This window comes from Schistocerca nitens, chromosome 3 (assembly GCF_023898315.1).
Source record: "Schistocerca nitens isolate TAMUIC-IGC-003100 chromosome 3, iqSchNite1.1, whole genome shotgun sequence".
Lineage (NCBI taxonomy): Eukaryota > Metazoa > Arthropoda > Insecta > Orthoptera > Acrididae > Schistocerca > Schistocerca nitens.
Window position 1 is genome coordinate 769,131,185 of NC_064616.1, and position 13,932 is coordinate 769,145,116.

The following is a 13,932-nucleotide window of genomic DNA, read 5'->3' on the forward strand; positions in this document are numbered from 1 at the left end:
AACGACACTGTGTCCTGATACGAATCCCACGCTATAAGCAATATTTTTCCAATTTCTTGCGGAGCACCTTCGATGATCCACCTCGTAGCTGAAACGTCCAAGACCTGAGAAGCTGAAAACTGTATTAACCGAACCGAACTGAATAGATCTGCTACCCAGAACCCACGCCTACGCAATGAGAAGACACGTTTGGACGAGCTGGCCTGCTGTAGGCGGAGACACTTCAGTCGCTCCTGTAAGAAATGGTCTTCTTTTTTTTTTTTTAAAAAAAAAGACTTTTCCTTATTTATTCCTCATAATTAGTTCTTAAAGGAGAAAGCAATTTGAGTTTGGCTTTGAGAAACGGTTTTTTGTTCCAAAAGATTGCTTCTTCGCCATCAAGACGAAGGAGACCAATTTTTGTTTACTGGAATGAGAAACCAGTATAATTGGAGTATTTGTTTTCTTAAAAAAAACTGAAAAAAAGGTCCTTGGTTCAAGTCTTCCCTCGAGTGAAAAGTTTAATTTTTTATTTTCAGACAATTCATTTGTTGCAGTTTATGTGACAAACTCTTATGTTTTCATCACTTTTTTGGGAGTGATTAACACATCCACAAGAAAACCTAAATCGGGCAAGGTAGAAGAACCAAAAAAAAAAAATAGTGGTAAGCGTCGTGTATTCTAAACTTATAGTGGCGTGTTCGCTTGAGACAATTCTTTTTTTTTAACCACATTTCGGCCATCGTCTAAAGCTACGAGTCAGATATAACAATTAACATAATTCGCTTCACATTCTACCCACCAGTAATAACAAATACTCCCAGGAACAATTCCGCATGACAGCTCGTGGCTGCGTCGCTATCAGAACAGCTTACACTCGAGCGTTTCCTCGCGCTGCAGCGGCTACCGGCCACCGGCCAGACGCAACCCGCTGCGTGAAATTGGGCGCCGCCCAGGTGAACGCGGCGCGACGCTGTCAGTGTGTGTATCAGCTGTCATTTTCGAATTTGAAGTTTTAGTTATCATCTTGCATTTAAAGATTGGAGATCACATACTTGAAAATCATGAACCATGGTTAAGCGTTGTAAAATTGGGTTGCAAGTGAAGAAAGGTGTAACATCTGCAACACAGTATTTACTTTTGGTACAAAAAAAATGGCTCTGAGCACTATGGGACTCAACATCTTAGGTCATAAGTCCCCTAGAACTTAGAACTACTTAAACCTAACCAACCTAAGGACATCACACACACCTATGCCCGAGGCAGGATTCGAACCTGCGACCGTAGCAGTCGCGCGGTTCCGGACTGCGCGCCTAGAACCGCGAGACCACCGCGGCCGGCACTTTTGGTACAATAGAGGGGTAAATGCAGAGGAGGCAGCTCGAAAGATTTGAACTGTGTGTTGCGCGAAAAACACGCCAAGAAAAGATATTCTTTTTTTAACAAAGATCGTTCTGGCATGAATAAGGAAGTCTCGACTACTGATATAAGTGATTTGATTACCATTTAACCATCATGCGACATTTGCATTCAACATGCAAGGTTCATAAGTCTGGTGTAGGAGTACTGCACGCTCTAATTCGAAACAACAAAAATCAGCAGAGTGATTATTATTGCATTTTTGTTTGAATGTCATCAAGTCGCTCATACTGTTGCTGGTGACAAGTTATGATGCCTTTATCGTTAATTTCCTAAGAAGAAATGAAGAGCTGAGTCCTATCAAAAGACCTCAACTCGAGCAAAGAGTAGTGTGAACATAACATTTTCCATCTGATAGCTCCAAAAGTGTGTTTTGCACTAAGTATTCTTTCCCAAGGATGTGTCCATCACAGCTGGAATTTGATGCCAGCAATTGAGTCACCGTTTGATCGTAGTGCAAGACAATCGACCGACAAAACTACATCACGTGTGCTACTGCATGACAACGCACTCTGTTGATTTGAGAAACAAAACTATCCAGGAGATTGATAGTGAAATCATCTCTCAGGCATTTGTTCCTCTGATCGCATACTCGTAAAATTTTACCTTTCCTGCTCCTGATCGATAAACCGCCAAGCAACTCATTCTAGACGAAAATGCTCTTCAAACTACACTGGTTTAATGACATCGTTAGAACCAGTAGGTTTCTACAGGCGTAGAATTTGTAAACTACTTTAGCATTGTCAGATTGTTTTAGATATTGTGAAAGAATATACTGTTGCTGATTAATTTCTATCTGTTGATTACTATTGTATTCAATAAACTAATGGAAAATGCAGGTAAGATATCAACTGTACCAATACAAGTTAAATTCAATTTACTACAGAAACATTACGGCGGAAGTCTATCTCAATAACGCATTAAGTGTCTGTACGACGATTGTGCCTATTTTAACAGGAATTAGTAGGATATTACCGACTTCTGACTTGGAGAAGGTCTTTATTTACTTCATGTCCTGTATCATACTCAAGTATTATGAAAATGTGGCAGTTCATAGATAAAATGATGTATTCAGAACAACGAAAAATATGTTTGCAGAAAACAAAAGTGGCATTATGAATTTTGCAGTAGCATAAGGTTTTCGCTCTGACACTATGGGGTATTGAAAGTAGCAAGACGAATTTTGCTCGAGCGCTGTGTTACGATTCGCTTATTGAGTTTCTATCTGCCTGCTTGTAGCTGAGCTACAAAAGAATTAAAAGAACTGCCTTTCAGCGAGTCTCGAAAGGCGAACGAAAGCAGCTTGTAGTTTGTAGGCTGACACATAACCTCTGGGCCAGCGAAGAGGTGCACGAAATGGAGGCTTACTTATTCTACATCTATATCTACATTTATACTCCACAAGCCACGCAACGGTGTGTGGCGGAGGGCACTTTACGTGCCACTGTCATTACCTGCCTTTCCTGTTCCAGTCGCGTATGGTTCACAGGAAGAACGACTGCCGGAAAGCCTCCGTGCGCGCTCGAATCTCTCTTATTTTACATTCGTGATCTCCTCTGGAGGTACAAGTAGGGGGAAGCAATATATTCGATACTTCATCCAGAAACGCTACCCTTTCGAAACCTGGACAGCAAGCTACACCGAGATGCAGAGCACCTCTCTTGCAGAGTCTGCCATTTGAGTTTGCTAAACATCTCCGTCACGCTATCACGCTTACAAAATAACCCTGTGACGAAACGCTTCGCTCTTCTTTAGATCTTCTCTATCTCCTCTGTCAACCCGACCTGGTACGGATCCCACTTATTGGCCCAGTGGCCGCTATGGCAGATAAATCGCAACATAAGAGACAAGAGAAGTTGTATTTCCCGTGTGGGACGACTTTCGTGGACTCAAAAGCATTAACTGATATCCTCATATCACATCTCAAGAGAAAATCCTCACATTATTCAACTGAAATGACGCGATAATATCAAGTGAATTTAGTAGTATAGGTCTGTGCCATCAAGGAAGTACCTCGTCGGTCACAGAGTTGCCAAATATATTCTGCGTTGTTGCCAAGTTTCAGTTATACTACTAGGAAGGATACTAGCTGGTGTGTTCTGTGAGTGACCTCGAAAGTGACTATAACTTCGTCTCAAAGCTGTGGGTGGCAAGGGCCGGAATATCCTTAGTATTTTGTCAATTAGTCTTACTCGGATTTCCGTAACTAGGTTTAAGGGCTAGAGTGTAATTACTTGCAATACATCGAAACCTTGAGAGTGTATTCACCAGACGCGATTCACAATTTTGGAGCTTCTCCAGTGGCTGATTTGGCAACTTATCTTTGCCATAAAATATTGTTATTTAGATCACTGTCATTGTCACATCTGCAAGAAGACAGGCATGACCTGACTTCTTGTTGTCAGTTTTTCTGACGGATATTGTGTCGTTGCTCGAAACCTGAAGACTTAAGGTAAATTGGAATATTTCATATCGTCAAAATCTGATGTTTCTATTGTTCCAGGTCCACCATTCAAAAAGTGATTACAATAAACGGCATAAAAGCTCATGAGATCCAACAAGTAACAATGCAGTCATAATAAGCAGAATCTGACAATCTTCATCACTCGTCTGATAATTGTGAAAAACTACGTTTTTCATCTGCACAGCACCGCAATGTTTTCAGTGTGGATTTCAGGTAGAAAATATGTTCGGTGCCAAATCTGTGTGGTCTGAATTATGCTTGGTATTCGTTGTAAGAGACATGTGGAGATGACTTCATGAGGGACTGAAAGGAGGGAAATTCCTCTGTAGTTATTCACATCAGATTTGTCTCCTTTTTTGTGGAGTGGTTGGATCAGTGCTCATTTCCTGTCGCCTGGGAGGTTTTCACTTTGCCAAATTTCCTGAATGTCTGTGTGATTTCCTGTAGTTTTTGTGGTCCATGTTTTTTCAGTATTCCTGCGCTGATCCCTTCGTCTCCTGTCGACTTTCCGTTCCTGAGTTTTTGGTGTGGAGCTGGATTTTTTCTTGTGTCGGTGGATCGGCATCCGTTTTTTTGTATCTTGGTGATGTGTGTGGGAGTCGCTCAGGTGCTTCGGGGCAGTTACGGAGATGGGAAAAGTAGTATGCCAATTCTTGACAGTTATCTTGGTTGGTGAGGGTGAGTTTTCCATTTTTTTTCTTGAAGGTCAAATTTTGAGGTGAGTAACCTTACGAAAGTTCTATAGAAATTCCTTCTATTGTTATATACGAAGATAGTAACTTGTTCTCGAAAGAATAGTTACTGTTGATGACCGTGCAGCTTTGCCCTGGAATAAACGATGACTAACTGACAACCTCAGCTGCCGACAGGTGTTGTTGATATACCTCGATGTGGACAGCTGAAAATGTGTGCCCCGACCGGAACTCGAACCCGGGACCTCCTGCTTACATGGCAGACGCTCTATCCATCTGAGCCACCGAGGACACAGACGAATAGCGCGACTGCAAGGACTTATCCGTTGCACGCTTCCTGTGAGACTCACATTCCCAACTGTCCACAATTCTAAATATGTATTGTACCTTATAGGCATTTGAATGTTTATTCCTGCTATTGTAGTTTCCGAAGTTGTTCAAAAAATGGTTCAAATGGCTCTGAGCAGTTTGGAACTTAACACCTGAGGTCATCAGTCCCCTCGAACTTAGAACTACTTAAACCTAACTAACCTAAGGACATCACACGCATCCACGCCCAAGGCAGGATACGAACCCGCGACCGTAGCGGTCGCGCGGTTCCAGAGTGAAACGTCTAGAGCCGCTCAGACACAGCGGCCGGCTCCGAAGTTTTCCTCAATTGATTTAAGCTTTCTGGTGATGTAATTGCGTTTGGTTTTTCTGATAGTTCTGTTTGTCTTGTTGCGAATGTCGAGGAAGTGTTACATGGTTCTTGTCGATTTGTTGGTGTTGTATTTTTGGAAGGCGAGTCGGCGATTGATGAAGGCTTGATCGTAGTTTCAGTCCTACCATGAGTGTTTTGCCTTTTTTTTTTAAGTGGGGTTAATTCTTTTGCTTTTCCGATAATTTTACTGCAGACGTCAGTCTAGTTGTTCGTCGGTAATTTTTCCCATACTTCTGTGAAACTGGTTTCTTCAATTTTGGATGTGTCGAATATTTGGATGCTGAGATGTTTTAGGTGAACTCTCTTCAGAGAGAACTACACTAGAACTTGTGTGAGGTAGCCGTCTGAGTCAATGTTTGCGCCTCATCGGACTCCAATATCGTGGATGACTCTGTAGTGGGCGTAGCAGATGGCAACGTGGTGGATCTGGTATTTACCGCTGGCCGAAGTGGCCGTGCGGTTCTAGGCGCTGCAGTCTGGAACCGCGAGACCGCTACGGTCGCAGGTTCGAATCCTGCCTCGGGCATGGATGTGTGTGATGTCCTTAGGTTAGTTAGGTTTAACTAGTTCTAAGTTCTAGGGGACTAATGACCTCAGAAGTTGAGTCCCATAGTGCTCAGAGTCATTTGAACCAATCTGGTATTCACCAAGATGCTGGATCGGGGATCGCCATGTTTTCTGTTTTTTTCCTAAAGTGGGTAGACATTATTTTGAGGTTGAATTGTTGGCAAATGTCAATCAGATGTGTGCCGTTCGTGTTAGTGTTTTGGTGTGCTGAATTTTTAGCGACGATTTTCCTACACGTTTTTCTTGTCCTACATTGAGCGTTTAAGTCTACCATTAGGATGTTCACGTCATCTTGGTGAATTTTGCTCATGGTTCTTTCGAGTGTGTTCCAGACTTTTTCTACATTTTTCGGGGTTTTTCTTATTTTCGATGTTGGTTGGGGCATGTGCACTGATGAGTGTATATTTTTTATTGGCGCTCTGAATGCTCATAGTCATCAGTCGATTGTTGATGGGTGTGATTTCTTTGACAGAGCTGATGATGGATCTGTGTACGAGAAATGTCATGCTGAAGATTGGTGCGCCTTTCACTTCCTTTTGTTCTGTTTTGCTCTTTATGATGCGATAGTTTTCGCAATGCAAGGATTCATTGTCAGTCATCTTTCTTGAAGAGCAAGGATGAGAATTTTTTGTCGGTCGGTTTCTGATGTGAGATTATGTAGTTTTCCTGTTTGGATCAATGTATTGATATTTAGTGTTCCAATTAATGTTTTCTGCTTGTTGGGAAGTTTACCAGAGATCTCCGGTATTCTCTGCTGCGCTAGCCTGGATTCCACAGAATCCGAAAGTCGAGTTGCCGTTTTAGTGTTCACGCACAGTCTGAATCAATACTATTAACATTAGAGAGACAAGCAACAATAAATATTGCAACCAATACACTGTAAAGTGTTTTAATGCAATGGCTAGTTACTACAAACTGAATATTTACCCAATCCATGTCCCGCATATTACGTTAAGTAAGTAAAATGTATTAACTGCATAATATCGTTAGCAGAGACAGTGCACTCTTGTTCTCGCGGCACGCGACAAGTGTAGCGATTAGCGGTGACTATTGCCGCCGCGGTTTGTTTATGTTGGCTGAGCGTGGACGCTACAGCAGACGCTTAACCATAAACAGGAAGAAATCACCTTGGCTCTGACTGCAGTGAGTGGACATTACTGCCTGTATGTTCTTATAGTAACCAACGTGAGAGTCTACTCACAGGTGCCATGGAGGAATTGGAACGGGTATCAGAATATTAACCAGTGATGAGATGTACACTCTATTTGAATCCCAAGAAAACAGGAACCTTCTCACAAAGTAATGTGAGGTGGTATCAAAATTTATCTCACACAAGTAATTAACTGCAGAGCTTTCATGCTCGCAGTAGTAGCATATAAGGAAATAATATGTCTTGGAAGCATGTAGCCTACTTCATTTCTTCCTCTCATATCAACGCCCTTGTTTTAGTATGAAGTGAGAAAATAAGCACAAAAAACTAAAGTTTCTCATATCATAGCTTTTGTTTTAGTATGCTGAAAAAAAAGCAGTTTAGAGCTATGAAGCATAATATGGCACCACATTCTTACTGTAGGACCTATCGGAACCGAAAAAAGCAGGGAGCTAAAAATGGTTCAAATGGCTCTGAGCACTATGGGACTTAACTTCTGAGGTCATCAGTCCCCTAGAACTTCGAACTACTTAAACCTAACTAACCTAAGGACATGACACACATCCATGCCCGAGGCAGGATTCGAACCTGCGACCGTAGCGGTCGCGTGATTCCAGACTGTAGCGCCTAGAACCGCTCGGCCACTCCGGCCGGCAGCAGGGAGCTCTCCATTCTTTTGTCCAACAATGTTTCCTTTCATGCACTATTACCGCTCGCAGATTCTTATTTAAGGTCTTGCGGACATCAAGTTCTTCAGCAGAATGAGCCTTATGTTATTGTGCTCATTACGGTATGGAAAAAAATGGAACAAAGACGAGTTTCCTTAGAGCAGTGAAGATATTTGCACATTTCTGTAATCAGCAATGGTTGCCAGCTGCCGAACACTTTATGGAACTGATGCGGTAGGCAACACAACTGCGAGTGCCCGTCAGACTTCATTCAGTAAGCCGCCAGGAGACGGACGGAAACGTCAAATTGACGTCGCTTTCCGAGCCGTATTCAATCCAAAATGAGGTGTTGTTAAGGTAGCTGAGTGTTCTAGCAATTACAATGTGATAATTACAGTTTGATAATTCCCATATGTGTATTCCGATACCGAAAAGAACCCGTTAGTGTGAAATCATCGGGAACTACGTTAACATCAAACTGCAAGAACTCGAGACAGGTCATGGATTCTTCCCTTCATTGTGTAACCTCTTACCGCTATTTAGGATTCACTCTATCCTAGGCGTAATGCAAATGGAGCTTCACATTCACCGCGTGTATGATAATAATGGCACAGGTAGTCAGTGGATGTTGTGGTGTTATGCTGTCAAACTGCTTATACTCATAGTAACGTGAATGGTTAATCTCGCGCTCACTACCTAAGTAAAGATAGTGTGGTGGCGTCGTCGCTTCTCTTTATTTGGCATCAGCTTGACTAATCTAATTTAATGAACATAGTATTCCATTCACGAGCTACTAGTGATACAGTATGACTACAGAGATCGTTGTGCGGGTATTTCCTTAATTCTGCAGTGAATTGCTTGACAAATATTATCGTCAGCTATGCAGCTGAAATAAATCACTACACAGGTACTCTACGTTGCACTTGGTTATGTGACCAGCTCGCTGTAATTCTGCTTCTACTGTTCGTGAATATTTGTATACTGACCATTCGTTATTTGACTAAATATGCTCTACAATCTGATTCGCATGCATATGACATGGGTTAGCGCCATCATAAAGCAATGACTAAAGAATAGATGCCGTTGAAGTCCCGTTACGTTGATGGCAAGACAAATCTTCGCATATTACGTGTATTGCCCCAAAAAACAATTACATTTAAATTTCGAAGGACAGACGTCCACACTGTCACAGGGTGTTGGAAACACAGCAACAGCAGCAGATGAAAATTTCTGCCCGACGAGGGCTCGAACCTGGACTGGCTGCTTACTAGGCAGACGTGCTGAGTATTGGGCTACCACGAGATAACAGCCAACTTTCCTGCAGGACCTATCTACACACGCTCCTCGTCAGAAGCAAATTCCCATGTTTGCCGCATACCACATACGCTGTCCTCCGTCCATTATTCCACTCGCTCGCAGCCACACTGTATTCCCACGACGGTTCGAACGATGATGTGCGTCTAGCACTGAAACGTTTCGATGGGCCGTCGAGACCTGAATAATTACACAGGATGTTTCAGGAGGTTCAAATGGCTCTGAGCACTGTGGGACTTAACTTCTGATGTCATCAGTCCCCTAGAACGTAGAACTACTTAAACCTAACTAACCTAAGGACATCACACACATCCATGCCCGAGGCAGGATTCGAACCTGCGACCGTAGCGGTCACGCGGTTCCAGACTGTAGCGCATAGAACCGCTCGGCCACCGCGGCCGGCGTTTCAGTCGGAATAGTAAATGTTGTAGGAGGTGGTAGTATAGACAAACTGCAGAAAAAATGCCATATAACATGTGTCCAATTTTTATTGAGTACATACAGCTGGGTTTAATGAATTTTCGTTTCGTTTGTTGGTACTTACAAGACCCCGTTGTCTACACGTCCTTAAAAATGAGCTTCCAGCATTATTGGATGAGGGTCCTTTGGCTACAAGAATGCGTATGTTTCCCCAGCATGACGGGGCTCCTGCACATTCTAACCGTCAGGTGACACATCATCCAAACCTAACATTTCACGGAAGATGGATCATGGATCAGTAGATATGGACACTTTTATTGACTACTAAGATCCCCGGACCTTATCCCTTTGGATTTTTGCTTGTGGGGATGGTTGAAAGGCGAAGTCTACAAAGAAAAAGTAAACCCAAGAGCCGGTTTGATCGTTCGTATTACGAATAGTGCAACACTCATAAAAGAATACAAAGACAACCACCGAAGTGCTACACTTGGTGTTATCAAGAGAAGTCAAAAGTGCATTGAAGTTGGTGGGAGAATTTTTGAAAATCGACTTTGAACGTTCTCATTTGCCTTAGCTTTGAGTTGGTTAGGGTTACGTACTGGCAACTGTATCTTTCTACTCAATAAAAAGTAGACACATTAATATGGAATTTATTATGTAATTCGTCTATACTACCACCTGCTAAAATATGTACTGTTCCTCTTGAAACACCCTGTATATGCATATATGTGTGGTATCTTTTCTTTCTGACATGTCCGAAAGAAAAGACCCAACGAATCCGGGTTCGAACGTGGTCAGCCACAAATTTTTATCTGCCGCCGTAGGTGTATTTGAACGCCCTGTGAAAGCCAGGACATCCGTCCTTTGATATTTAATTGATTAACAAGGCTGGCCGGCCGTTGTGGCCGAGCGGTTATAGGCGCTTCAGTCTGGAACCGCACGACCGCTACGATCGCAGGTTCGAATCCTGCCTCGGGCATGGATGTGTGTGGTGTCCTTAGGTTAGTTAGGTTTAAGTAGTTCTAAGTTCTAGGGGACTGAAGACCTCAGAAGTTAAGACCCAAAGTGCTCAGAGCCATTTGAACCATTTTTGATTAACAAGGCTGTCTGTTTCGAACCGTAGTGTTTGTTCTTTCCGACATGCCCGAAAGAATAGACACCACACACACACACACACACACACACACACACACACACACACACACACACACACACATGTTTCTATCTTAAGTGCTACTCGGAAAATGTTTGGCAACTCAGTGATAGCGCCGGACTGAGCTGCATTAACCTACTCATTTCACTAGATATAGTTTAATTTTCTGAACAATTCGTGTTTAATTAGTCACAGCGATTTGGAAAATGTACGTTTGCGAGATAGCTGCTTTAGGCTTTAATTACAGTGTCTCTCATCGTTTACTTTGTGGGAAACCTGCTTCTTTGTGCCCTAGCCTATACTACAGCAATGAGTGAATGCTCACATTCTTGATACCTTACTGGATGTGCTAATGCAACTGTAGCTACAGACTCAAACCCCGCTGGAAAAGTATATTTCAAGTCGGATGGCTTAGCTCCTCCCCCACTGTCATTGAAAGCGAACACAACGAAATTAAGTATAGGAATACTGCGAAGTCCTTGAGTTCTTCATACTGAGGTGCTGTGCAGATAAAAAATGTAGTTTTTCACAATTATCAGATGACAGATGGAGTTTAACAAATTCCACTAATTATGGCTGCATTATTAACTGTCGGTTCATAGACGCTTCTCTGCCGCTTATTGTAACTGTTTTTGAATGTTAGAGCTGGAACAATAGAAACCTCAGATTTTCACGATATGAAATATTCGAATTCACCTTAAGTCTTCAGGTTTCGAGCAACGGCACACTATCCGTCAGAAAAACTGACAACAAGAAGTCAGGTCACGCCTGTCGTCTTGCAGATGTGACAATGACAGTGATCTAAATAGCAATATTTTATGGCAAAGATAAGTTGCAAAATCAGCCACTGGAGAAGCTCCAAAATTGTGAATCGCGTCTGGTGAATACACTCTCAAGGTTTCGGTCCGATTAAGACAGTAAAACACAAATAATTGTTGCAGTTATTAATTTATGACGTTTCGCTTGCGCTCAGTGAGTCGATATATTGCAAGTAATTACACTCTAGGCCTTAAACCTAGTTACAGAAATCCGAATAAGACTCACTGACATAATAATAAGGATATTCCGGCCCTTGCCACCCACAGCTTTGAGACGAAGTTATAGTCACTTTCGAGGTCACTCACAGAACACACCAGCTAGTATCCTTCCTGGTAGTATAACTGAAACTTGGCAACAACGCAGAATATGTTTGGCTACTCTGTGACCGACGAGGTACTTCCTTGATGGCACAGAACTATAATACTAAATTCACTTGATATTATCGTGTCATTTCAATTGAATAATGTGAGGATTTTCTCTTGAGATGTGATATGAGGCCCGCATCTCGTGGTCGTGCGGTAGCGTTCTCGCTTCCCACACCCGGGTTCCCGGGTTCGATTCCCGGCGGGGTCAGGGATTTTCTCTGCCTCGTGATGGCTGGGTGTTGTGTGCTGTCCTTAGGTTAGTTAGGTTTAAGTAGTTCTAAGTTCTAGGGGACTGATGACCATAGATGTTAAGTCCCACAGTGCTCAGAGCCATTTGAATTTGTGATATGAGGATTAGCTTTTGAGTCCACGAAAGTCGTCCCACACGGGAAATACAACTTCTCTTGTCTCTTATGTTGCGATTTATCTGCCATAGCGGCCACTGGGCCAATAAGTAAGCCTCCATGTCGTGCACCTCTTCGCTAGCCCACAGGTTAGTTAGCTGGCGGACGGCGTGGAGGTAGGACGTAGTGTGGCGAGCGCTGCGCCGTGTGTGCTTCCGCGTGGTAAGTCTTGGGCTTGATGCAGCTTAAAGCTCTGTTTATAGAACACTTCGAGAAGTAATGAGTAGTATGCAGCGATGGCCCAACGAAGTCGAAAAGATACGTTGAAACTTAACTTTTATCCTCGATATGCGCGACCCAAGTCGTTTGAAGTAGAGAATTGGTTAGAAGAAGATGTGAAGCTCTCCTTTAATGATATAATAGGGATCCACCTGTCGATTGTAGCTTGTGTCGTGTTTGTTAAAATGCGTAGTTCCGAGTTGTGCGAGAAAACAGTTGAGTCTTCCGGAGGTGTCATGAAATTTAAGCACTCTAATGGAAACGTTGGTGAAGTCACCGTTGTACATGCTGGTTTTGGCATTCGCACAGTGCGAATATTCGAATTGCCTTTTGAAATTACACCAGAACAAATTAATGCTGTAATTTCACCCTTCGGGAAAGTGCTCAGCAACTTTGCCGAGAAATGGTCAAGCGCGCATAAACTTCCAGTACTAAATGGGAGTACGGCAGTACCAACCGCGAACCTGTGCCGCCTGTAACAAACCTGGGCACGTTCGCGCAGAACGTATACAGCGGCGCGTTGCACATGATGACGGCCGGCGAGGCCGACAGGCCACCTGCGATGACAACACTGCCTGGAACTTACGCCGCCGTGGCACGCTAACGGCCGACTGCTTCCTCAGCCCCTGAATCGTGTGAAAATACGAGTACTCCAGACACTGAAATTCCGATGGACGTCAGTGCCTTCATAGCTGACGATCTACAAGAGTCCCGCCAATCTACAAAAACAGTTGAAGTTCCACCGAAACAGGCACCTGCAACTGTAAAGGCAGCAGATCCGCCGGTAGGTGAAGACCGACACACCTTGCAGGAAAGCGACACTAACTTGGATACTGAAGAAAGTCCGTCGAGAGGCATTTCTCCAAAGAAAAATAAGAAACGCCGGCTGGCGCGCAAAGGTGCAGAGGAGACAGCTCCCACACTCCGACAAAAAGCGAAGGAAATAGGTAGTACCTTAAGCAAACAGATCTACAACAACACGAAAGCGACACCAGTTTCTGAGGAGCGTTCCCCTTCTGCGCTGGAAAAACGAGACGTCCAAGGAAAGCTAACAAAGAAAGCATCGCCCCACCCACAAGAAACGAGTCACTCTCCTGAAGATTCACTCGTCCCACCCACGACGACAACCTCAACCAGCTGGGCATACGAAAGCGACCATAACAATGCCGATGAAGAAATGACAGAAGTTTCAGAAACTAAGACAGACTGTACGCTAGCCCCACAGGTGGCTGATTTCTTCAACGAAGACGTCTCTGTGAACGAACATTCTAAAGAACAAGGACACACCACTGAAACGTTTGCTACCGGTGAATGTTATTAAAATGCGTTTGGCGCTTGCGAGACAAAACGGAAGAACGTTTTTTCACGTTTGATCAAGTAAAACGAAGAATGTCTGACATCCCAGCATACAAAATCGCTACAGTAAACCTTAATAAGATTCATAGTTCCTTTAAATTACAGAACTTAAAAGATTTTATGTATGCTTCTAACAGTGACATTATCCTTTTACAAGTAGTGACAGACATTGAGCTTGGTAACGTACCTGGCTTCAACGCCATTACAAATCCAGGGCATGGAACGGAAATGGGCACAGCT

General features: G+C 43.2%; 1 protein-coding gene across 1 annotated transcript; it reads left to right on the forward strand.

Annotated features, from left to right (window-relative positions):
• Positions 1-13,006: 13,006 nt before the first annotated feature.
• LOC126249425 (uncharacterized) lies at positions 13,007-13,657 on the forward strand. Its single transcript, XM_049951078.1, has one exon. The coding sequence runs from the start codon at positions 13,007-13,009 to the stop codon at positions 13,655-13,657; it is 651 nt and encodes a 216-aa protein (XP_049807035.1).
• Positions 13,658-13,932: the final 275 nt, after the last annotated feature.

Coding starts and splice junctions, on each gene's coding strand:
- LOC126249425 (XM_049951078.1), top strand. CDS start 13,007: ATGGACGTCAGTGCCTTCATAGCTGACGATCTACAAGAGTCCCGCCAA.